Source organism: Ixodes scapularis, unplaced genomic scaffold, assembly GCF_016920785.2.
Source record: "Ixodes scapularis isolate PalLabHiFi unplaced genomic scaffold, ASM1692078v2 PGA_scaffold13__105_contigs__length_92229423, whole genome shotgun sequence".
In the NCBI taxonomy this organism is placed as follows: Eukaryota; Metazoa; Arthropoda; class Arachnida; order Ixodida; family Ixodidae; genus Ixodes; species Ixodes scapularis.
In genome coordinates this window covers 24,951,848-24,976,082 of record NW_024609839.1, presented here as the reverse complement: position 1 = coordinate 24,976,082, position 24,235 = coordinate 24,951,848, and the positions used below count along the sequence as shown (strand labels likewise).

Here is a 24,235-nt window from a genome sequence, read left to right as displayed (position 1 = left end):
TGTTCGCTCTTTCCATGTTAGCCCTTAAAAATCTGATTTGTAGGCATATTACTTTTTAAGTCATGGTTAGCTACAGCATATTTGGAAAATCCCTTCCCCCGAAGGTGGAGTATTAAACAAATGGCATAAAACAGACTTCAAAATTTCGTGACAAGCATTGTCAGTTATAGTCACAATAAATATTGCAAACTAATCTTGATGTCTTTTTAACGAGTCACCTTATTATTAGCGGGGCTTGAACTCCCAAGAGTAAGTTTTTTCAACTGTCCTAATTCCTTTGGCATAACATGATGTATTTAATTTAGAGCTTCACCCGCACTAAATTACTATTCAATATGACGAGTTAAATGAGTATATTATTCTTATCTAATGCACATTCTCATTAGAAGAACGGGTAACAACACAAGGACCTTATAAATTGTCTAACGACTTACTAATGACTGACTATATTTAGAGCGCAGCTCTTAGGCTCCCATTTCTGGCTTGAGCGGCGCCACCGTCGCCGTCGCCGTCGGCGTAACCGCACTTTTCAGGGCGCCGAAAATACACAAGGACAAGATACAAGAAAGGAGACGTGAACAAGGCTTTCTTGTATCTTGTCCTTGTGTATTTTCGGCGCCCTGAAAGTTATCATGAACCAACTAGCGCAGATTGCCATTCTAAAACGTAACCGCACGTTGCATTGTGGGACGTTTCTCATAATGACGTCAGATGTGGCGTCACGAAGGTCTCTCGTGACCCATGCATTGCATTATAGGACGTTTCCCATTATGACGTCACGAGTGGCGTCATGAGCGTCACGAGGAGGAGGAAGGAGGAGGAGGAGGGAGGAAAAGGAGGAGGATGGGAGGAGGAGAGGATGAGGAGGGGGAGAAGAAGGAGGGGATGAGGAGGAGAGAAGTGAGGGGGAAGGGGCGGAATATGGAGGAGGAGAAAAGGAGGGGATGATGGAGGAGTGGAGAGGAGGAGGAGGGAGGAGGATATGATGGAGGAGGAGGAGAAGGGGAGGGTGGGAGAGGAGAAGAGGAAGGGAGGAGGGAGGAGGGGGAGAATGGGGAGGAGGAGTGGAGGAGGATGAAGGAGAAGGAGAAGGAGAGATGCCAGCTATCCGTTGTGCAGGCAAATGATATCACCATTCATAAATCAGAGAGAGGCACGTATGAAAACGTGGTGCACTCGTTATCAATTGGCCATCTAAATGGTTGCGGGTCTGTGCTTTACCCGTCAATCTCTGTGACATGTTAGACGAAGTTGGTAAATTGTGTGCCGCCAGGGTCGACAACGACTCGCTCCTGGTGGCTCTGTATCTCTCGCCTACAGCGCTTACCAAATATTTCGTGGAAGACGTAGAAGAACTTCATACCACTCAAGCAGGAAAAAATCCCATTGGCCCCGAGATACTAGCACTCGCTGTTCTGCTGTGACATCTCGGGGGAGCACGCTCAAGACTAATTAATGCTGAGGAAATCAAAAACGCCCGGCAATCTTCGAAAGAGCCAAAAGCAAGTAGGATGACATCGAGAGTAGCACGCGCTTCGTCAGAGTGTTGACTCTAACGCTGTCTTGTTTTCCCGCCTTACTCCTGCTGTCCTGTTTCCTGGCACCGGCAGAACATTGATAGAGTGGAGCTTCCAGATGTGAGAACTATATTTTCTGTCTCCGGAAAAGCGGTGGATTTGTTTTAAAAATAGTCATGAAAGCTACACTTAAAGGGGCCCTGCAAGCACTTTTTTACTAATTTTTAATTTGCACCAAACCTGAGCGCACTGAACGTAGTAACTTAGGGTAACTTTTATTTTCTTGAAATTCGCTTTATTTTAAAGGTTATAGGCAAATCAAAATTACAAAAGCCAGCAAAAAATAACCTCCCACATGACGTCCTTGGTTGCTTGAGCGGCCGTGAACTAGAGGAGGGGTAGTGAGCTCATCGCGAGCGCTCACAGCTGCCGCATTCCGTGTCGACGGCGCGAGAGGGCGCCACTAAAGCATGTTCTGGACAGGCTGTATGCAGTGGGCAGCCAGAGAAGCTCTCATTGCCTTTGCTGCGTGGTTAAACACTAATTCGGCATGACACTTCATTGGCCACAAACGACAGCAAACACGGGGTAAAGATCAGTTCAGAATGGGAGCCACTTCGCGCTGCCATACCGCGAAACGGCCAAACCGCAAGACAAAGCATCTCGCCGACGGCCTTCGGAAGGCCCGGAGCCGGTTGGATCCTCCTGCCCATACGACCGCAGCGCTGCCGCGTACATCCGGGACCTTTCCGTGTCGGCGCCTGATCCCACTACTTCTTTCTAGTATGCGCCACCTTTTCCACCGCTTGGTGGCGGGTATGTCGACGGGTCATTTCTTGTTTCCGTACTTTATAAACTGCATTTGTTTCTTTTCTCATCTAAAATAGTGAACAAAAACTACTTTTATAAGTAATTGAAACGGTTCGCGACACTTGTATTTTGTATTTCGACTAAAAAGAAGCTTTTAGCGGCTCTGACCAGTAGTAAGCCCAGGACCAAAGACGTCACATCTTGCGCGCTTTCGGTACCGCGGGTCGCCCTCGTCAATGGAGGAGGTTTCCGCGTCGTCCGGTTAAAATATGACGCACTGATATTTAGTTACTCTCTCCGTGCCCGCTGGCTTGCCCGAACTTCAAGAGACGTGGAAACCGTAAAAAAGGTAGACGCTTAAATATGATTGCAGGGCCCCTTTAAGCGGTTTGTGCGAGTGAGCTATACGCCCAGGGGAACATCATGTGGATGGCTAATGGTTGCGATAAGGCGGCTAAAAAAATTAAAATTCACTAATTAACTTTTTATTGAAAGAAAATAGACATATGGTTCCAATCAGAAACCTGCTGAGCGCCGTCCAAAATCCCTAAGTCAGTAATTTTTAGAAATACTTTGAGCGCGTGTAGAGCGCAACAGTGCGCTGAAATTACCACTCGTGGAGCAGGTACAAGGCTGGGCCTAAATAAAAGACGGAAAAACTGTGCGGGCGCCTTACCGAAAGAATTGTAACTAGTTAGCCGACGTATCGCAAAGATTAGCCACCCATATAATGCCCCCCCCCCCCCCCCCCCCCCCCCTGGGCGTATAACTCACTCGCACAAACCACATAAGTGTAGCTTTCATGGCTTCTTTTTAAAAACCGTCAATAATAAATAAAAAAGACACCCTGTATGCATCTATATACTGTAAACGACAAAATTTTCGCGAAGACCTAATTTTCGTGAATTTCGCGAGTCGCCTACGATTCGCGAGAAATGCGTCCCACGAACAATTCGGGCAAAACGTGAACTCTACGGATGCAGGGTGTTTCAGAGAACACAGGCCAAATCGCTCCTGCAAAAACTACTCATCGCAACGAAAAAAGGCTTGTGGCGCTTTGGTCCTGGGCCATGGGCCCATTTAGGAAAATTATTAAAGTCCGCGATAATTAAGTTGTTAATTAGTTTTGCGGAATTAACTTAATGTTTTCTTTAAGGGCATGGTCTAAATTAGAGAATTGCTCAGAAGAAGAAAAGAACCCTTAGTGAAAACAGCAACGGACGATTTAATCTTCGACGTTTTCGGAGGCCAGACTCCGGCCGAAACGTCGAAGATTAAATCGTCCGTTGTTGCTGTTTTCACTAAGGGTTCTTTTCCTCTTTTATATATATATATTTATATATGTATATAGGTGAAGTAGGGTAAATATAAAAGCAATGAACCGGGAAAAGTTAATAAGTCAAAGATGCGTACTGTCGGAGTTACTGCCGCGTGTTTTTGCGAAGACTTCCAAAAATCCTAAACATTAGGGCGCTTGAAAAAAAAAAAAAAACTGTCATTGGGAACAAACTACTGGCCACGGAAGACGTCACGAATAGCCAAAAACACAGTAATTAGCCTGCTAAATAATTAAAATTTGTTAATTAACTTTTTAATTAGTGGAAATAGACCTATGATTTCAATAAGAAAGTTGCCGAGCGCTATCGAAAACCACTATATAAATTATTTTCAGAAAGACTTCGCGCGCGTGAGAAGAGCAGTAGCGTACTAAAGTTACCACTAGTGGAGCAGGTACGAGGCTGGGGCTAGATAAGAGGCGGAAAAATCGCGCAGGCGCCTTACTAGGGAGCCTTCATGTGCGCTTTGCTAGGTGGTGCCACCCTTTGTAATACCACTCGCCGACAAACCAGCAGACATTTTGGTCTCGGCGGTAATCCGTGGGGCTTATAACCCTCCCGGAAACAAGCACCTTATCTCACATGTTCGGAGCAGCGTTGTGGAACCCACGGAAGGAGGATTAGCATTTCCCCCCTCGGATGGGGGGACTGATGTACACAAAGGCCACTTTCCGGCGCACGGGAAACGCACGGGGAAACAATGAGGAACAAGATGGCGGTGGGAGAAAGGGAAACAGGCAGTTGCCATCACTCTATGCGAAGCGCACATGAAAGCACCCTACGCCTTACCGCAGCCGCTAACCTTGTACCTGCTCCACGAGTGGTAACTTTAGTGCGCTACTACTCTTCTTACGCGTTCAAAATCTTTCTGAAAATGACTGATTTAGTGGTTTTCGATAACGCTCAGCAACTTTCTGATAGGAACTATATGTCGAGTTCCACTAATTAAAAGCTAATTAACAAATTTTAATTAATTAGCTGGCTAATTAGTATGTTTTTCGCAGTTCGTGACGTCCACCGTGGCTGGTATAGTTTGTTCCCAAACGCCCTAATGTTTAGGATTGTTTAAAGTCTTCGCAAAAACACCCGGTATATATATATACCGGGTGTTTTTGCGAAGACTTTAAAATATCCTAAACCTTAGGGCGTTTGGGACATCAACCAGAAGAAGAGGACATTTCACAACCATCCCACCCTGAAGAAAAGCGGTCCCCGCTTGAAACATTGGTGCAGTAAAGAAAGGCCTTTCCTGGAGCTCCTCCACTTTCGTTTTACGTCCAACCGGCCCGTTGAACCTCTTCACCGTGTATATATATATATATATATATATATATATATATATATATATATATATACAACACGGGCACTTCACGTCATCGTACGTGGTCTCCGAGGGGGATATAAACGAATATGTGCAGATGAATGAACCGTACTTAATCCAATGAATTAAAGAATCCAAGTTTTTCAGGAACCCGCCGAAAGCCAAAAAATGACGGAGCCAGGATTTGAACTCTGGGCCTCCCAATGTCCGGTCGGGTGTGCTAACCACTACACCACTCCACCAAGTGGTGGAGTGGTGTAGTGGTTAGCACACCCGACCGGACATTGGGAGGCCCAGAGTTCAAATCCTGGCTCCGTCATTTTTTGGCTTTCGGCGGGTTCCTGAAAAACTTGGATTCTTTAATTCATTGGATTAAGTACGGTTCATTCATCTGCACATATTCGTTTATATATATATATATATATATATATATATATATATATATATATGCGCGCTAGAAAACGCACTTCAGGCGGTTGTTGGAGTTTTTAAAACATATTCCTCGCAAAGTTCGTCGATGTTTCGGCCTGAGACAAACCTTTTTCGAGACGTTTCGGCCTGAGACAGTCTCGAAAAAGGTCTGTCTCAGGCCGAAACGTCGACGAACTTTACGAACAATATGTTTTGAAAACTCCAACAACCGTCTTAAGTGCGTTTTCTTCCGTATATACTTTTCGCCATCCTGCGCTACGTTTTCTCTCTGTCTATATATATATATATTGTTTAGCATGGTATATCGCCAAATCGAAATACCTCAAGAGAGGAGGAGGAGGAAGGAGGTGTGGAGGAGGAGGTGCAAAGGGGAGGGGAGGAGCATGGGAGGAGGAGAGAAGGAGGAGGGTAGGGGGAGAGTGTATGGATGAGGAGCACGGGCATATTCTCTTCTCCGTTCCCTCTCCTCCTCCTCCTAAAGAGCTGCGCTCTAATTCGGCGTTACAGGGGATTGTAAACGTCTGTCATTTTTTAGCTGGATTTACATTGGTATTGACCTACCGAAAATGGTGCTCAATTTTTGAAAGCAGGTCACTGGCCTATATTCCCTAACACGAACTAACGTCTTGTGTACATTTCAAAATATTTTAAAAAGGTAAGAATTACAAAACAGTATACATGCTCACCTCGTCCCGAATTTGTTGGTCCTTAAAAAAGTTCTTAACATAAAGTTGACCGAAAGCGTGCTTCATAGTAACCATCAGGTCCCTTATGCAAAGGCTCGTAAAATCCGTCTGTGGTGGTTGATTGTAAGTAGGATCGACAGTTTTCAAGAAACTTGTGTAGTAGGAAAACAAATCTGATCTTGAGAACTTAACGAGTTGAGATAGGTATTTATACCCAAGGTAGTTATAGAGCACCTCCCTGGTATTGCAAAAAAAAAAGAAGAGTAGAAAACATCATGAGTAAAACGTGGAACTTAGTAAGCTCATTTTTAAACCTACAGTCATTGCGTCATGCTTTTAAAGCGCAAGTACTATATTGAATGTACATATGCCACGCGCTGTTTACAAACCAACCCGCACTTGTCACCCCCCCCCTCTCCCCACCCCCAAGGGGCCAAGGCGTCTGCACTGCGCGTACGTGGAAACTACATCCGCGCGTGGTCAGGTAACTGGTCATGCCCAGTGCTGAAGGCAGGTCCGCACCAATGGCTATATTATGGGTAGCGCTGGCCTATAAACTTTATGTGCTCGGGCAGATGGCTAACAAACGTTCTATTTCTCAAAAACCAAAAAATTGTTAGTAAGCTGTCATATCACTTATATAAAGACAATGCATATTTAATATTCGTAAAATCTAGACAACATTTTTCAATGTTGCTTTCAGATATAAGGATCGCGTTTGTAGCTTGTATATTTACCATGTGCACGTAAACGTTTCCTAACAATCAAACTTGAAAATGCCAAAATGTTTCAATTAGTAGCTTGTGCAAGGCATATTAAATAATTAAGTTTGCACAAGAGTCAGGTGGGGTATTTGCAAGGTAACGAAAATATTGCACATATATGCATTAAATATATATATATATATATATATATATATATATATATATATATATATTTTGTGTCAGCCTTCAAGACTAAAGTATATATAAGGTATTTAGCGCACAAGGTAAAGGGAAGAAGAACAGGTGAGAAAAGAGCGCTACCCACAACTACGTTTAGAGACAAGAAAATAAAGAGAAAGAAAAACCCAAATAATCCGCCGCGGACTCGTGCATCTACCACCAACCCCGCGAATGATAGTGGCTCGTTCACCCAGGCTCGTGTGGGCCCTTCATAGTTTGTTGAAAGAATTTCTTTTCCTTGTTTGACAGCATTACGGATTCTACACTAACACAATTCCTGTCCTTACGGAGGATGTAGAAGGCCTCCAGTACCTCGCGAGTCAATTCGTCTTTGTTCTTCACCATGATCTTGGTCTCGCCGAACAATAATCTGCACGTGCACTCGCTGCAATAGACTGGAAGATTTCCGCCTACTGTAGGCCTTCAAGGAGTAACCATGCTCCCAGAGTCGGTCATTAGGGCATCTGCCTGTTTGACCTATGTATCTCTTCCCACACGAAAGAGGCATCTTATATACGACGCCTGGAGCGCATGGAAGAAATTTGTTTGCATGCTTCTTGGTGCATTTGTGTTTTGTGGTACCCTCAGCATGCGCATTGACTCTAGGGACAATTTGACATATTTTTTTTTGTGCTGCAGAAAAAACTGCTCTTACCCTATAGCGGCTTGCGACGCTATGGGGTCTATGGGGTCTATGGGGCGCTAGTTTTTTCAGCACCACTAAGAATGACTCAAATTTGCCATAGAGTCAATGCGCATGCTGAGGGTACCACAAAACACAAGAGCACCAAGAAGCATGAAAACAAATTTCTTCCATGCGCTTCAGGCGTCGTATATGAGATGCCTATTTCATGTGGCAAGAGCTACGTAGGTCAAACAGGCAGATGCCCTTATGACCGACTCCGGGAGCATGATTACTCCTTGAAGGCCTACAGTAGGCGGAAATCTTCCAATCCATTGCAGCGAGTGCACGTGCAGAAGATAATTGTTCGGCGAGACCAACATCATGAGGAAGAACAAAGACAAATTGACCCGCGAGGTACTGGAGGCCTTCTACATCCTCCGTGAGGACAGGAATTGTGTTAGTGTAGAATCCGTAATGCTGTCAAACAAGGAAAAGGAATTCCTTCAGCAAACAATGAAGGGCCCACACGAGCCTGGATGAACGAGCCACTATCATTCGCGGGGTTGGTGGTAGATGCATGCACGAGTCCGCGGCGGATTATTTGGGTTTTTCTTTTTCTTTATTTTCTTGTCACTAAACGTAGTTGTGAGTAGCGCTCTTTTCTGTCCTGTTTTTCTATCTACCTTGTGCGCTAAATACCTCAATATGTTAGACTACCAACTAGCCAAAATGTCAACTTTACTGGGACTAAAGTAATTTTCCTCGCAGGACTTTTCTATGAACTTTATGATTTCTTTTATGCTAATTATAGAATGAATGAATAAATACTACCAGTTGCTCCAGGATAAGTACCGGACGCTTTATGAAGAATGGGCTTTATGCACGGACATTATATTAAGGTCATAGGTCTATCCGGTATCTTAAACTTATAGTTCTCAAACATAGTACGGGACGATTGTTCTACAGGTTATTTTTTATAAAACGCTCACGCATTACTAAATGTATACAAGACATAAGTGTGAAAATATGTTTTAAATTAAAAATATACGAATAAAGAGAAAAACCACAAAAAGAAAATAATGAATTTTGTGTTTCTACATTTTCTGGTAGTAATTACTAGTCTGCGCCGGCCTCAAATATTCCCAATATCTCGAACTTCACCCAAGCGTTGGTAGGGTGTGGACCATTTTATAGTGATGCCATTCGGGTGCGGCTGCGTTTTGACCCATCTTTATGAACCGTGTCTGAAATGCGGTGGGTTGACTATGTGGTATTGGGCCCAGACCATAAGACGGACCAGTCTAAAAATAGCGATTTAGGAGGTACATTTATAGAACTAGCGTGACGTCTAAAGTTCGCTTGCTCGTTATATTTTTGACAAGCTTTGTATGTAGTCAGAACTTTCTTAGAAAGTGATATCTAAATTGCTTATAAAGTATGTCTTGTCCTGTGATTCCCGGAGTTGCAGAAAAATGCATAAAATAAAATATTTCCCGGTAGCAATGAAACCCTACTACCGTCAAATTTGGCTGTGCATGGTTGTTTTAATTGAGAATGCATGCTGAAGATCAAGAAAAACATAAGCTTGACGTGACATCTGAATAAGATGATAACATAAATTATAGACGCGTTTTAGATGTCAAGGAACCCTTTCTGGATTGCTTTATGTGAGACTGATTTGGCATTTTTGTTGCATTTTTAAATGTTTCTATGGCAGTGCATGATTTGTTCTTGTTTTTCTTGTGACTGCTAATTTATTGTAAAATTTATTACTTTTGATCTTGTGTGTCAGCGCTTAGTTTTATCGTCTTTTAGTTGCACACTATTTTTGGGTCACTATTCTTTCCAAGTAAATGATTTATATTTTACAGATGTTTTCAATACATATTGGAGCAGCCATTGTACGTACGGGTAAGAAACTAAGCAAAGTTATCGGCATTGGGGACTCATCCCAAGTTCTCGTTATAGTAAATTTAACATCCCAGGTAACACAGAGCTCTTGGCCAAAATTTGGCAAATGTTTGGGAGTTTTGGGCCTTCAGACGCCCGAAGAAACCTAAGTAAAGTCAAATCTGAGCCACTTTGTCAAGAGTATACGTAGGGGTATCTTGGCCCTAATTCGCCAGAGAAGTTCCAGAATTAGGCTTCACTTCCGAGTATTTCGGCTGTTATTTGTTCGCTCTGGGCCCAAATCGCAAAACGAGTGCAAAAGTCAGGCTTAAAGACAGGTAGTTAGGCTGTTATCTCGCATTTTTGAACCCAAAATGCCAAAGAAGTGCCAAAGTTAGGCTTCGCTCCCTCATAGCTCAGCTGTCATCTGGCAACTATGAGTCAAAGTCGCAAAACAAGTGTCAGAGGTAGCCTTAGTGCCTAGGAGTTCGGCTGATGATGTATTGGTTGTACACGGGTGGTCTGCAACTTATAAATTTCAAGTTTAGATTTTGTAAACAGAAATAAATAGCAATTAAATAGATATCAAGTTCAATTTTACTCGGCACATTTTATTGTATTTGGTGTCTCTTGATTTCTCCAGTTAAACTGAATTTTTTTGCCGTAGCTGGATCAGGTAACGGTGATTCCGCAAACGCAGATTGCGCCGGATGGTTGTACTCGCGCGTAGGTACACGCGCATATACCAGGACGCGTCGTGAGACTGGTTCGACGTCACGGCAGCTGCTGCCATCGTGAAAGCGCTGAGCGAGACTGATGCGCGGACGTCTCCTCAACAAATAGCATTATTAGGCGGCGCATTGCTAAAGCGAGCGTAGCTCTATGCGTGTCTTGTATAACTAGCGATAACGAAAAGGGGAAGCGGCCATGGTTTGTGGTACTGCGTCCGCTTCGGACTCGGGGAAACTAAGGTGAAATCCTGGTGGCGACGATTTGCTTAGATAAAATTAGTAGAGCGTGTTGGTTAAACATCTTGGTACGCGAACGGAAAATGAAAGAAGGGACACAAAAACACGTAAGACAGTCGTGCTCTTGGTGTCTGATTGGTTTTTCTGTTTCCCTTGCCTCCTTTCGCGTTCGCATAACAAATTTGTTTTTACGTTCACTTGAAGCATAGGATAGCATCAACCATGCACTCCTTTTTCTCAAATCTTTTAGCGGAGGCGCTCTGCAAGTTTATAATCGGAACCACATGTTTATTTTTGCTCATTTAAAATTTCATAATTAAATTTTAGATAATTATCCCACCTATGTTGAGGATTATCCCCCTGGGCGTATAACTCATCTTCACAAACATCATTAGTGTACCTTTCACGGATTAAAAAATAAATAATTATGTTCGAATTATGTCTGAGACACCCTATTTATTGAAAATATGTAAAATCATCAACATTGTATTTTAAAGTCGCTTGTCAAGCATATTTTATTTTTTTAAATTCTAAACTATGCATGTGTTTTATGCAAACATCACAAGGATTTTGTTAATGACGAATAGGCCATATGATAATAAATATTATTTTGTGTGTTTGTATGCACATCATTTTTAAGAACTGCATTGCTTAGCACCGTAAAATTTGGGGGGAGTTATTCTATAACCTGTGGTGTAAAGTTAGAGAAAATATAGATTATCAATTGCTTACTGTTCATTGTCTTTAAGAGCGCTTTCGACCTTGGCGTAGTACGCAGTGCTCTCTACAACAATAATTTGGGTATCTTGTAAGGAAACTTTTTTCTTCGATGTAGAAAATTCCTTTTTAATCAAATCTTTATAGTTTATCATCTGCAATGGAAGCAAACGAACACATAATATAAATCACCCAAGTATATTTGAGTTTGTAAAAAAAATCTTTTTTTTAGCAAAAGATTAAGAAACCTGTTGACCTGGCGATTGAAATCGACTCAAACATTTGCATTGTTTGTTCGAGTTTTATGCAAAGCCGTGGAAACCATGTATAGTTGATAAAAGTGGTGCTTTAAATAGAAAAAATGAAAGCCGCTTACAACCCCCTGTAACACCGTATTAGAGCGCACCTCTTGAGGAGGAGGAGGGAAGGGTACTGAGGGGGAGCGTATACCCCTCCTCCCTCCTCCTCACCTTCTCATCCTGCCTGCTGCTCTACCCTCTGAGCTGCGTCGGCGACGCTGTCGCCGTTGGCGTAACCGGGATGTCACATGACCATCGTGAAGTCACGTGACCCTCGTGACCTCAAGGGGTTCACGTGATATCACCGGGGTCACGCAAGGTCACCGGGTCACGTGACCACACCTGGGTCCCGTAACCTCACGGAGGTCACGTGACGTCACTGGGGTCACGTGGCCTCACGGGAGTCGCTTGACGTCATCGGGGTCACGTGACCTCACGGGGTCACGTGACGTAACCGGGGTCACGTGACCTCATGGGAGTCGCGTGACCTCATGGCTACGCCGACGGCGAGAGCGACGCCGCTCAAGGCGGAAACGGGAGCCTAAGAGCTGCGCTTTAAAAAAGTGAAAGTCGTTTACAACTCCGTGTAACGCCGAATTGGAGCGCAGCTCTTGAGGAGGACGGGGGAAGGGTACTAAGGGGAGGGTACACCCCTCCTCCTCCTCCTCCTTCTCCTCATCCTCACCTCATTCTTTAAGATGCTTCGGGGGGGGGGGGTCACCTGACCTCGGCGGGGTGGGGGGTGTCGCGTGACTTCGGGGGGGAGGGGGGTCACGTGACTTCGGGGAGGGGGCCACGTGACCTCGGGGGGTCACGTGGGGGTCATCTTGGGGGTCACGTGACCTTGAGGTGACCTTGGAAGGGGTCACGTGACCTCGGGAGGTCATGTGTCCTTAAGAGGGGTCATGTGTCCTTGGGGGCCACGTGACCTTGGGATGACCTTGGGAGGGGTCATGTGACCTTGGGGTGACCTTGGTTACGCCGACGGCGACGGCGACGCCGCTCAGGCCGGAAACGGGCGCCTAAGAGCTGCGCTCTAAAAACACGAATTACTTCTGTAAACATTGTTTCTCAAGTGAATCACGGAAAGAACAAAAGGGCTCTGAAAGTAGATGAGGTAGCACGTCATAATTATGCCTGAATTGTGTCGGCATCAACAGGGTTGATATTTTCATACGAACTCGAGTCTTCCTAGGCTCACATGCTGCTTTCCAAGATACAGGATTCTCCAAACAAAAACCAGCCATTAAAAGTTTTGTGTTTGTCTGACCTAACTGTGTTTTTCATGAACAACTTCGGAGTATAACAGTTCTGGAATGATGTCGCTGGTTCTTCGATGACTATTTAGAAGTGAAGACAGAAAAACACATGAAGTACTTCTCTAAACAAAGTTTCTCAAATGAACCGCGTTAAGAACAAAAGAGCTCTGAAAGTATATGAGGTAGCACGTCATATTTATGCCAGAACAGTGTCGGCAGCGTCAGGGTTGATAGTTTTATATTAATTCACAGGATTAATTTATTGTTGGTTTAATTATTACTATAATTTGACAATTTGATAACCACAATTTGATAACTATAATTCATAGCTCCAAAACGAACATGAAATTTGATGGCTCCATTGAGAAAGAGCTTTTTATGTGACAAAACGTTATTGTTTTTATCTAATACAAATTACTCAGTCTGATTGTGCGAGGTTTCGATACAAAACTCTTCATACGATTTTTTATCATCCCTTATCAATAAAATGCTCGGAGTGTTTTTTGTACGTCTGCGTTTTATTTTTGTCTTGCTCTCATAAAAAATATTTCGCCCTACCTTGAGAATACTGCGATCATTTTCATAAAAAATACAACTTTTAAATGCTATGAAGTGTGCATGGTATACGAATAAAATATTTTAATATTTGTGCCTTTTATGTGAACCTGCTCGTCCTGGCAACAGTAAATTGCGGTGGTGGTGAAATCGAAGATGCTTTCTGCATACCTCCTTTTCACGAAGTGTACTTGTTGCATCGTCCCCATACCAAGAGTAGAACATTTTTTTTAAATATTTTATTCCAAGTTTGTACTTTTCCTGCGCTTGCAGTGATAATGCAGCTTTATGCTTTTCAGTACAATGACCTTAATGTTTAACTTGTGCAAAGGTTCGCTTGCTCTTGTACGACCAAATGAAAGAAAACTTTTTAGTCATCGTGCAAATAAATAAAGTGTAGAACATGAGAGTTTTAATTATAATATGGGGTACTGCTATAGTTAAATACTTTTTGTAAAGTATTTAAGTATTTGAGTATGCAGATGAACAGAAAATGGCAAAAGAACTAGTGTTCTTAGAGATTGTGTAATGACTATCCAACTCTAAGTACGGAAATACAAAAAAATTCTCACCGTCGACTTCAATTCGTTATCAATGTTACCAAGTGTAGTCATTTTCATTGAGTCCTGCGGTGCACCGGTTCTCTTTAATAAAGAAGAATCGCGTTCGAGATTATTAGGTTTAATGGCCTTTGAAGCACAGATTTGATCTGACTCATGAAGGTGTCGAACGTAACATTTGAGAAATCTACGAGAAACAACTTTCAAATATAGAAGGATAATACACTAACCCCGTTGATAAACATCAAGAATGCTCGCAAACCGTCCCCTTAAGGTCACGGTCCCACCGATTTTTTCAATTTATGTTGTTATTGGCCGATCGTTACTCGTATCACTCTGAATATTTTTTTTAAGTTGTACTTTTATTTAAACGGCAGTATGATACTATTTTCTCTTAAATAGCTCATATTATAATTTCCTCTTGCGCATATTTATAGTGTCGCTTATAGGAAGGCTCGAACTCGTTTCTTCCTCCGCTAGCTATCGTTTAGTAAAGGGACCATCAACGATAACAATGTTCATACTTATTTTTGTCATGAGTATACTGAAGCAGAGGTGGACGAGGTTTTAAATTAATTTTTAATTACTTCGTTTTGTACAGGTCTCCAAATATAGCCGTAAAGTCGCAAAATGTCAGCACGGCGACCTTTTTGATTGTATAAACTATAGAACTTTAAAATCTGCAACAGACTTTGTTCCTGGCAATAGTTATATCCATAAAAAAGTTTCAAACGCATCTGTAAAGGTGTTAGTGAAATAAGTATTACAAACCTAGCAATATTTTATGTTTCAGATGATGGGAGTTCTCATTTTACTTAACGGATAATTGAACTACAGTAGTACAGCGAAACCCATTTAGAACGAACCCACATACATCGAATTATTGTGAATATCGAACTCATGGAAAGTTTAAAAAAGTACATTTAAAATATAGTTTTTTTAGCGAACAATATATTAAATATATTAAACTCCCCCCCCCCCCCCCCCCGGAAAAGCTTTCGAAAATGCGAACAATCGTCTTCTAGCCTGTCCCTTCCCCCAAAACACAAGTAGGAAAGAAAGAAAATCCCAAAAGCTCAAGTTGTGAACAAATTTTAGCGAAGAGAAGCGATTCAAAAGGCGAGAAAGCTAAAAAAAGCACTGTGCTTGCACGCACACACACACACAAAAAGAACTTTTCATCCCAAAGCGTTTGCCCTCGAAGAAAAGCGATTCAGAAGGCAAGATACGCTAAAAAAAAAAAAAAAACTCTGCACGCATGCAAAAACGAAACAGAACAAAAAAAAAAAAAACAACTTTTCAGCACGTTGTAACAAGGCGGAAGTGAAGAGATGATAAAAAAAAGAAGCTCTCGCCTTACAGCGAACGCATTGTGGATATTCATTGTAAATGTTTTTTGCTATATTTGCTATACTTCCTATATCGAACTGATCGTAGCGTTTCTTGCTGTTCGGTATAAACGGGTTTGACTATATATCTGATAGGGCGTGAAACCCTTGAGATATGCGAAGAAGTTTACGAGAGGTTTTGTTGAACATTAAACTGTTAATGCTGTAGTAGCCTCCGAAACATCTCTTTCGACGCATCTGCTTTATGGTCATATAAGACTAATGACATCTAATGAAACGGACTGTTTTAAATAGTCATATTATTCCATATCCGACTTACTTCCTTATTGCCACGCAGTTTCTTCATTTAGATAGAGGTACTTAAAAAAAGAATACTGTTTAGAGTCTTTTTTGTAATATCACCTGGAGGGAGGCCGAAGAGCCACCGATTTTTAGTGTTCATAAAATCATCGATGGCGGCGCTGACGCCTCTATCTTGATCATAGCTAACGTTATTTTAACTCGGCAAGCCAAAAATGCTCGCATGGCTTGCTGAAAAATGTAGGCCTCAGGTTGCGGGTCTGAATAATAAATAAATGAATTAGTGTTAGTATTTATTGGTGTAGTAATCAGATTCCCTAAATAAGGGACAGAGGAGATTATGTTTGAGTTTATTAAAAAAATCAAGGGTATCAACCTGTTTTAATCACGATCAGGATCAAGACGAGATCACGGTAGCGGGGTGTACAAGCAGATTGTGCCAGGCGCAATCACAACCTCGTTGCTTTGTCGGCTCTATTTCCCGTGATTAGCAGCGTATCTCCACTTTGCCTAAACACCAACTCAACCAACTTAGAAAATGCGCTTGCGCATTTTAGCTTTAGTCTAACGGGCCAGACGGAGAGGTGTGGCGACCGTTTGCTTCTCCCGATGGCTGAGAGCGGTCTCACGCTTTATGCCTCATGGGTCACCAGCAACTTGGTACCAACTGTAAGCTGTCAGGAGTGCCGCAACTCAAAGGCCAGTTACTTTGTTCAAAATTTGGATCTCAAGAAGACGCAGAAGGCAAACATATAAACACATTATCAGGATTGGGCAGAAATACTCAAAAATGTATTTTGAAATACAAATACTTGGATGCATAAAAATAGTAGCTAAAATACTGATACTAAGATATATCTGTAAAAATGTATTGCGGTACGTATCATAAATATATTTTAAAAAGAGGAAAAAGTATTTGAAAATACATATACAGGAATACATTATAGGGAGGGCACAAATACAAATACCGAAATGCTGATAGAGAAATACATTTTTCAAATTAGTTTGAAACGCCAACTGAGATGAACCTTGAAGTTTGAAGTGGAAGTTTTCGATCTCGGAATTACTTTCCCGTAGGCTTGGCACTTTGCCTTGAAGGTAGTGGTTTAGGATGACAAGGAGTCTTCAATGGGATCAAAAAAACGTTCCATCAAGGGCTGACTGCGGTCCCTTCCATGAGATCCTGTCTGTCTGACGAGGGAATCCTGTCAACATTGATCACTTGATGCCACGGTGGAATGAACTTGTATTCTTTTTCTGTAGGTGTGGCCTTGAACATGAAACTTCACCACGCTGCTGTATGAAAGGACAAGACGTACTTTCGTTGTAGGTTACCTAGTTGAAGAATGTAGTGTTATTCGGAATTTTTGAGAATAGTGGACCAGCTGAAGCATCCTGGAAGATGTGTCTTATCTTATGTTACGGTTGAAAAAAAGCAATACGATGGCATCCCTGTTCTGAAGGTCCCTACTGCCGAATCTCCGCCACCGACGCACGGATTACAGTCCTCAAGTTTTGCCTAGCATTATCCAAACAGAGACCTCGTGGATTGCGAGCTGATATTGCCGGCACAGGTGCGAACTGTCCGAGAAACAGCGCGCTCGAGACGAGTCGCAGGAGTATGAAGTCTGGGTGGGCACATCGAGGCCACGTCTGGCCTCCTTCCTGGGTCTCAGATCACCAGACCAGCGGGTCACGTTCACGAAGGCTTGAGCCGTGCAATATTACGGGCGCAGCCGCAGATGCATTCGAATATGCGTCGAACTTCACTGCGTGAGTCTTCCTACTATTTCTAGTCAACCGCCACCAGCCTTGTGCTGCAACGGAATGTTACTCAGCTTTGCCGGCTGGGTGTACTGTGAACGCTAAGGCAAGAAAGACTGTTAGCAGCGGGCATTGGATGCCAGCCAACAATGACTCAAGAAATCCCTACCCAAGGACCGGCGGCAGAAGATGCTCTGACTCCACTTCTGGCACGCCACCTGGTTCGAGTACCCGACTACGCAACACTTCTCAGGAAAGAGAAGAGGACGCATAAAAAATAGTTTGGAAAATCGAAAGGAACCTTGGTCAGCACAGTAACAATGCCCCAGCATCCCCTTGACCCTGGTGCCCTCAGAAGTAAAAAAAAAAAAAATGCGTTCGAACTTGTTTCTTTTTTTTTTTCGGGGGGAGGGGTTCTTTTTTTTTGGGGGGGGGGGGGGGGGGAGGGGGGAGTATTTCTTAAGAAATGTAACGAAATACATTTCATCCTGATTGTATCGCGATACAAACAAACATTCCAAATGTATTTCGATACAGGAATATAGATACTGGCGAAAAAATGTATCGCGTTACAGAAATATAGATAGGAAATGTATTTCTGAAATACTGATGCGAAACATTTGTATCGCGATACTGCCCAACCCTGCAAAGTATAAGGCATGGTGGTCCTATTGACAGCTGAACATTACCTCTGCAGAATGGGATAAAATGCTCAATCTCCGATTTTTGTTAGCATGTTTATCTTTTCTAGCCCTGGATTGCAAGGCGATGTTGCTTCCAACATACCAATTAAGCTACACTTCATGGGCAACTGAAAGACCTTCCTGCCGTTGTCATCTTCTCCACCTGGCAATACTAAAGATACCCATTTCACAAATGTCTATGGTGTAGGAAAGATAAGGGCGCGTGAGTTTAGCTCAGCAAAGGACTTTTCTGTGCGGGAACTCGAGTATTTAGGGCACTTTGAAGAGGAAAACGCTAGGAAATTTTACAGGCTTAAGGTTGTAAAAACCCTGTTGCACTCTTTCATCACCCTTATTTAGCAATAATAACCATTTCAATCGTAAAATAGGGTGCTGTCATTCATAAAGGTTTTAATAAGAATGTGCAACAGGGTACAGGGGTGAAGTCAGGCGAACCTCTTATGAAGAATGTTCGCCACGCTGATACCCACCTTAGCCGATGCTGTTTTAGCGACGACCTCGAATAAATATTGCTTGTACCAATGCTTTTTGGAGAGACATTCCTTGACGTAAGATATACAGGGTGTTTTATAAGCTTAACAAATTTGTTTTAAAAAGTTGTGGAAGCTACACTTATGCGGTTTTCGTAGGTAAATTACACAACTAGGGGGACACATTATTGGAGGCCAATCATAGCGATCAGACCGATAATTAAGTGAAAGTTTTTACTTCACTTCTCAACTAGTGAAAATAGATCTATGGCTCCAATTAGAAACATGCTGAGCGTCACCCAGAATCACTAAGTCAGTTATTTTTAGAAAGACTTTGAGCGCGTGAGAAGTGCAGTAGTGCCCTAAAGTTACCAATTATGCAGCAGGAGCAAGGCTACCGCTGTGATAACGCGCCCTCGCGATTTTTCCGTCTCTTATTACAACCCCGTGACCTCGTACCTGCTGCACGAGTGGTACCCATAGTGCACCACTACGCTTCCCACGCGGTTAAAGTTTTTCTAAAAGTTATTGATTTAGTAGTTTTCGATGTGCCACAGCAAGTTTTTAATTGGAAAAATATGTATATTTTTACTAATTGGAAAGGTAATTAAACGTATTTACTCAATTAGTCAAGTGATTGTTGCAATTAGCAACCTTTACTATGTTCCCCTGGTCGTATAACTCACCTGCACAAACCTGATAAGTGTAGCTTACACGGCTTTTTTTAAGAACATTTGTGAAACTTTAAAAAATGAAGAAAGCTTTTGTATTTATATAATGGGTTACGTGAACTATTGACCAGAACATAGAAACCTACATGTAACCTTCGTAATCGTGGAGGAATTCATCAGTGAATGAGTGCTCTTGAGTTCTCGAGTATAATAGGCGGTATTTCAGTCACCAGTGTCATAATTACTCACTTGTGCGCGACTCAGTGCGACTAATTTGCTCTTTTTGTACATGTAAGAACTGCATGTCGTGCTTGAGGCTTACAAACTTGCTTCCAACATCCTTACGATAATGGTAAGATCGTCGGCACCCTATATTTAGGGTGTTCGCGAGCGTTCTAAGTTATTGCGTAACCCCCTTAGGTTGCTAGCCCTCGCACGCTCGCTTTCATTCCTTTGTCAGAACTCAAGCAGGTACTCAGTTCTTATTATGTCATCTACATCAATAGTTGGTTGAAAAATGCTCACTGGGGGCACTAAAGCAAATAGCATCTTCTGGATTATTATCATTTTAGAAGACGTTGTTACGTAAATATAGTCATCCCGTGAAAAGTTTTAATATTTTATAACCGGATTGTTTATCTATACACTCCGTGCGACGCGACTGGCGCGCCGCCGCGCGGCCGGTACCAAATGTAGGCAGTGAGAACCCCAGAGAAAACGAAACCGAAACCACGCCGCGTGCGTTGGTACGCATTCAAGTCGGAGCGGTGAGGTTCCGCTGGGTTCACAGCATGCAGTGCTGCCTGGGCTGCGTCATTAAGTGCTTCAATAGTTATGCGTCGTATCTCGTGGGGACAAAGTTTCACAGTTTTTCACATCGCCGATGTTTCGTGGGACAGCGACAACGATGGACCCGTGCCGTACGACGCGAGAAATTTGGTCTCCCGATCATGTCTGCCACTGTGTCGGCTCGGCTGACATATTCTACACTGCCGCTTTGCGCTCTGCGTTTGTTCTCGTACCAGTAACGCCTACATGTGTTAGCGCGGATGGCACGAACTGAAATTCCATCCCACACTTGAGGGTAGGCAGTGCCAATTTCGTTGGAGGAATGCCCCTCAAAAAAGTTTCGTTCCCTTCGTACGTGTCGATGATATTTCCGAACAAGTATGGCACGCAATCTGTACTTCATGAAGAAAGATTCGAACGGTAAAAAAAGCGACAAATATGAATCTAAAGAAAACAACAATAATCTCGGAATCACTGGAGAATCGAAGGTTGAGTATGGAAGTTTATGTGGTGCTTTCTTTCTCGATCAGCCTCCTTTTGGATGTGGAAACGCTGACACCCCGAGTTCTGTAGACAACATTTTTTTTTCTTCTCGGCTTTAGAGCCACCTATCGCAAAGTGGTTCGAACTGGAAGTACAGTCCACTGGTCCCTTCCAACCTGTAAAGTGTGCACCTCCCACAATAAGTGGTTTTATCTTGACAGCCTTTGACGGTCAAAACCAGTTCTCATTTAGTTACGCCGCCCAAGCTAAATTTCCATCTGATTTCGCTATGCCAACTCGTTTTGGTATAATAAGTGTTGTGTCAAGTTACGGTCGTGTCAAAGTACCTGTGCGCCGAAAATCAGTACCTCGCACAACAGGCTATTACACAACAGCTGACTGCAAAAGCCCTTGACGGCCAAACCGTATGTTGGCCGACAACTTTGTTTTCTCGGCTTTGAGACCACCTTTCAGAAAGTTATTTCAATTGGAAGTACAGTCCACTAGTCCCTTCCTACCTGTAAAGTCTCCACCTCCCACGACCAGTGTCATTCTCTTGACAACCCTTTCATGGTCAAAACCGGTTCCCATTGAGTTACGCCGCCGAAACCAAATTTCTACCTGGTTTCCCTATGCCACCTCTTTTTGGTATAATAAGTGCTGTGTCATGTTACTGTCAAGTCCAAGCGCCTGTGTGCCCAAATCTGCACTTTGCACAGCCCGCTGTAACACAACATTTTGGGTCCAATATTGGATATTCCATATAACTTTATTTCTTTATTCGTTAGAAACATAATTCTCACACCTGCTGTCTTAATGAAACTTGGCACACTTCGTGCACAAACTTAGTTAACATCTCACTCGCCTCCAAATATCATTGTTCCAGCAGTCCTACGTTTGCAGCGACTAGCAAAATAAATTTCCCACTCAGAACAATTATGGTGGCGACGGTCTTGCTTTTCGAGAAATTGCTCCAACTCCTTTTTCGGCCGCAACTAGAGAAATTACCCCTAATAACGACTGAAACTCAATATATAAGTGGAGAACAGCTAAATGCCCTTCTGCCCCAGCACCCATGCAACGTCACCCTCAACGTAGCGGCTCAAAAAGCAAAAGTTTCGTCCGTGCGCGCTTCCGTCGCAACAGCTTGGCATGCGAAAAGGCGCCGCAGGCTGCTGAACGCGCCTCACTGTCGAACGCCAGCTACTCCGCTAGCGGCGCTGCGCGCGTTTTTCATAGCGCCCACTATAGTTCCCGCACGGAGCGTATAGGAACTCCAATCTACCTAAACTTGGTCGGAGGTATTGTTGCCGTCGTAGGTTTTTCTGAATGTATGTGGCTCCAGCGTTCACATCCGTTGTGGTCGGTTTCAAGTACTTCTTTCTTTTAGAGCGCAGCTCTTAGGCGCCCGTTTCCGGGTTGAGCGGCATCCCCGTCGCCGTCGGCGTCGGCGTCGGAGTCGGAGTCGGCGTCGGCCTAACCGCGAATTGCATTATGGGACGTTTACCATGATGACGGCACACGCGACGTCATGACGGTCACGTGGTGTGTAACGTTTTGTGTGACGTCACGAGGGTAAAATTTTCCCGCTAAATTTAGGGGAAAATGTTTCTACCAAATTTAGCGAAAATCTTTCTACCAAATTTAGCGAACATCTTTCCCGTCGAATTTAGCGGGAAAATTTTACCCCCGTGACGTCACGAAGGTACCATTTTCCGGCTAAATTCAGCGGGGAAAGGTTTCCACTAAATTTAGCAGAAATTATTACCGCCATATTTAGCGGAAACATTTCAACCCTTGTGACGTCACACGCGACGTCACACGCCACGTGACCCCCCCTCCTTACCTTCCCCTCCTTTTCCTCAAAAGCTGTGCTCTAATTCATCATCACAGAAAATTGTAAACGTCTTTCATTTCTTTTACATCGCTGTTTGAAGTCGGGACGCGCGAGAAGAGCACAAAGCAAAATAAAGGCTGAACCGCATGTAAGCGATTTAGCGAAAGACGGGACGAGCGAAGGCGACAAGCGACGAGAGTCAGCGACGAGCGACGTAGATTTCTCACTGTCACTCGTCTCGTCACTCGTTTTTTTTTTATTGCAAGAAAATGTTGTTAATCGCCTCCTTCGCTTGCTCCCGTCGCTTTCATACGGTTTGCCTCGTCGTGCGACTGACCGAACAACGGGGTCCTCGTCGCCGTCGCTCGTCTAGTCGCTCGCCAATCGTTTACATGAGGTTTATACTTAACTGTACAATGATGGTCGCGACGAAGTTACGGAGCAACGCTGTCGGCCCTGCTGATTTGATCGTAAAAAGTGGGTAAGAGACCTCCGGAGCTGTGGTAGGATTCAATCGTAACATGTCCAAAACTTCCGATAATTTTGTTTCGTTACTACGATTTTTTTTTTAACGTTTTGTCGTAGGCACATTCCTGGCTTAAGATCGTTTCGTGAACCTTGCCTCAGTCAATATTATGACTTTTTATTGAGTCAATTCCGCAAGGAAAAAAAATAACAACTTGATTTTTTTAGATTTAAAAGCTTCAATCTTTTTCGGTCTGATTTTCTTTCAATACACCATTGCTTGTCTAGTATGTTTTCATCGCGTCTTTTTTTTTCTTGAAACAGGATGGTACATAACTGGGTAACGACGCGAATGGCAGGAAGAAAGCTCTAAGTTTTGACTCGCTCACCAGCCCTCTTCGTTCTCGTGCTCAACCTAATAGAAATATTTATTTCTGGATGATTCCTTAGTTTAAATACAAAACAAATGCACATGAAAAGCATCAAATAATAGACGAATGGTCAATACGAATAATTGTAATACTTTTGAAGGAAAGGCTCGATTAAAATTATTATGGTAAAATCGGCCCAATTAAGTTATGATTTAAAGCATCTTGATTTTTTTCTACACCATGACCCGAACTTTCAGGTTATGACCGTTCGCACCTCAATAAATACCGTTCTCTGTGAGCGTACATTTTATGTGTGCTTTAAATTAAGCAATGTTGGCGGTAACGAGTTACAAGTAACGGCGTCACTGGTCACGCGTTACTTTTTTCTGTAACTCATAACGTACACGCTACATTTCCAAAATTGTAACAAGTGAAGTACTTACCCAAGCAGCACAGAGTTGGCCAGTCATCGTCCAATGGCTGGCAATGGTCCTTGTCCAAGTGGCCAGACAGTGGCCAGAGAATGGCCGGTGACTGGCCTTTATTTGACCACTGGCCAATGGCCACTGGCCATCAGCCTTCGGCCATGCATTGGCCAATGAATGGCCACTCTCTGGCCACTGGCCAAAAGACCATCGCCAGACATTAGCCATTGCTTGGCCAAAATCCGTGCTGCTTGGGTAGGCTACTTATTTCGAATAACGAGTAACGTAGTTACGTTACTTGTTACATATTCTTCCTAAAACTTAAATACATATTGACTTAAAATTGTTTCTAGTTTTAGGTGACAAGTCATGTGAATATTTTAGTATTTTGCGTTTTTTTTCGGTGGTTTTTGTGAGTATTTAGGTGAAAGCGTAAAAAAGATATTCAGTTTCTGCATAGACATAATGTTTCTTGAAATATGGCGCTCATACATACCTGTATACAATAGAACAGTAAAACGTGTTTATTCATACTTAAAGAACCAACGCAAAAGTAACGTGCGTTACGTTTTCTCGGTAACGTTAACGGTAACGCGTTCGTTTTATTTTGAGGTAACGTTGGAGAGTAACATGTTCCTTTTATGTGCAAGTAACGAGTGGCGTTATTTCGCTACTTTTTTCGATGAT

General features: G+C 43.0%; 1 protein-coding gene across 1 annotated transcript in view; it reads right to left on the bottom strand.

Annotated features, from left to right (window-relative positions):
* The window catches only part of LOC120844440 (neprilysin-1-like), a 114,156-nt gene that overhangs the window by 47,452 nt on the left and 42,469 nt on the right, over window positions 1–24,235 (bottom strand). Inside the window, exons 7-9 of the mRNA XM_040216230.1 lie at window positions 13,933–14,004; window positions 11,263–11,402; window positions 6,104–6,341 (exon numbers count right to left, since the gene is read on the bottom strand). Of these exons, the coding sequence (XP_040072164.1) occupies window positions 6,104–6,341; window positions 11,263–11,402; window positions 13,933–14,004 (450 nt within the window). The remainder of the gene's footprint in view (window positions 1–6,103; window positions 6,342–11,262; window positions 11,403–13,932; window positions 14,005–24,235) is intronic.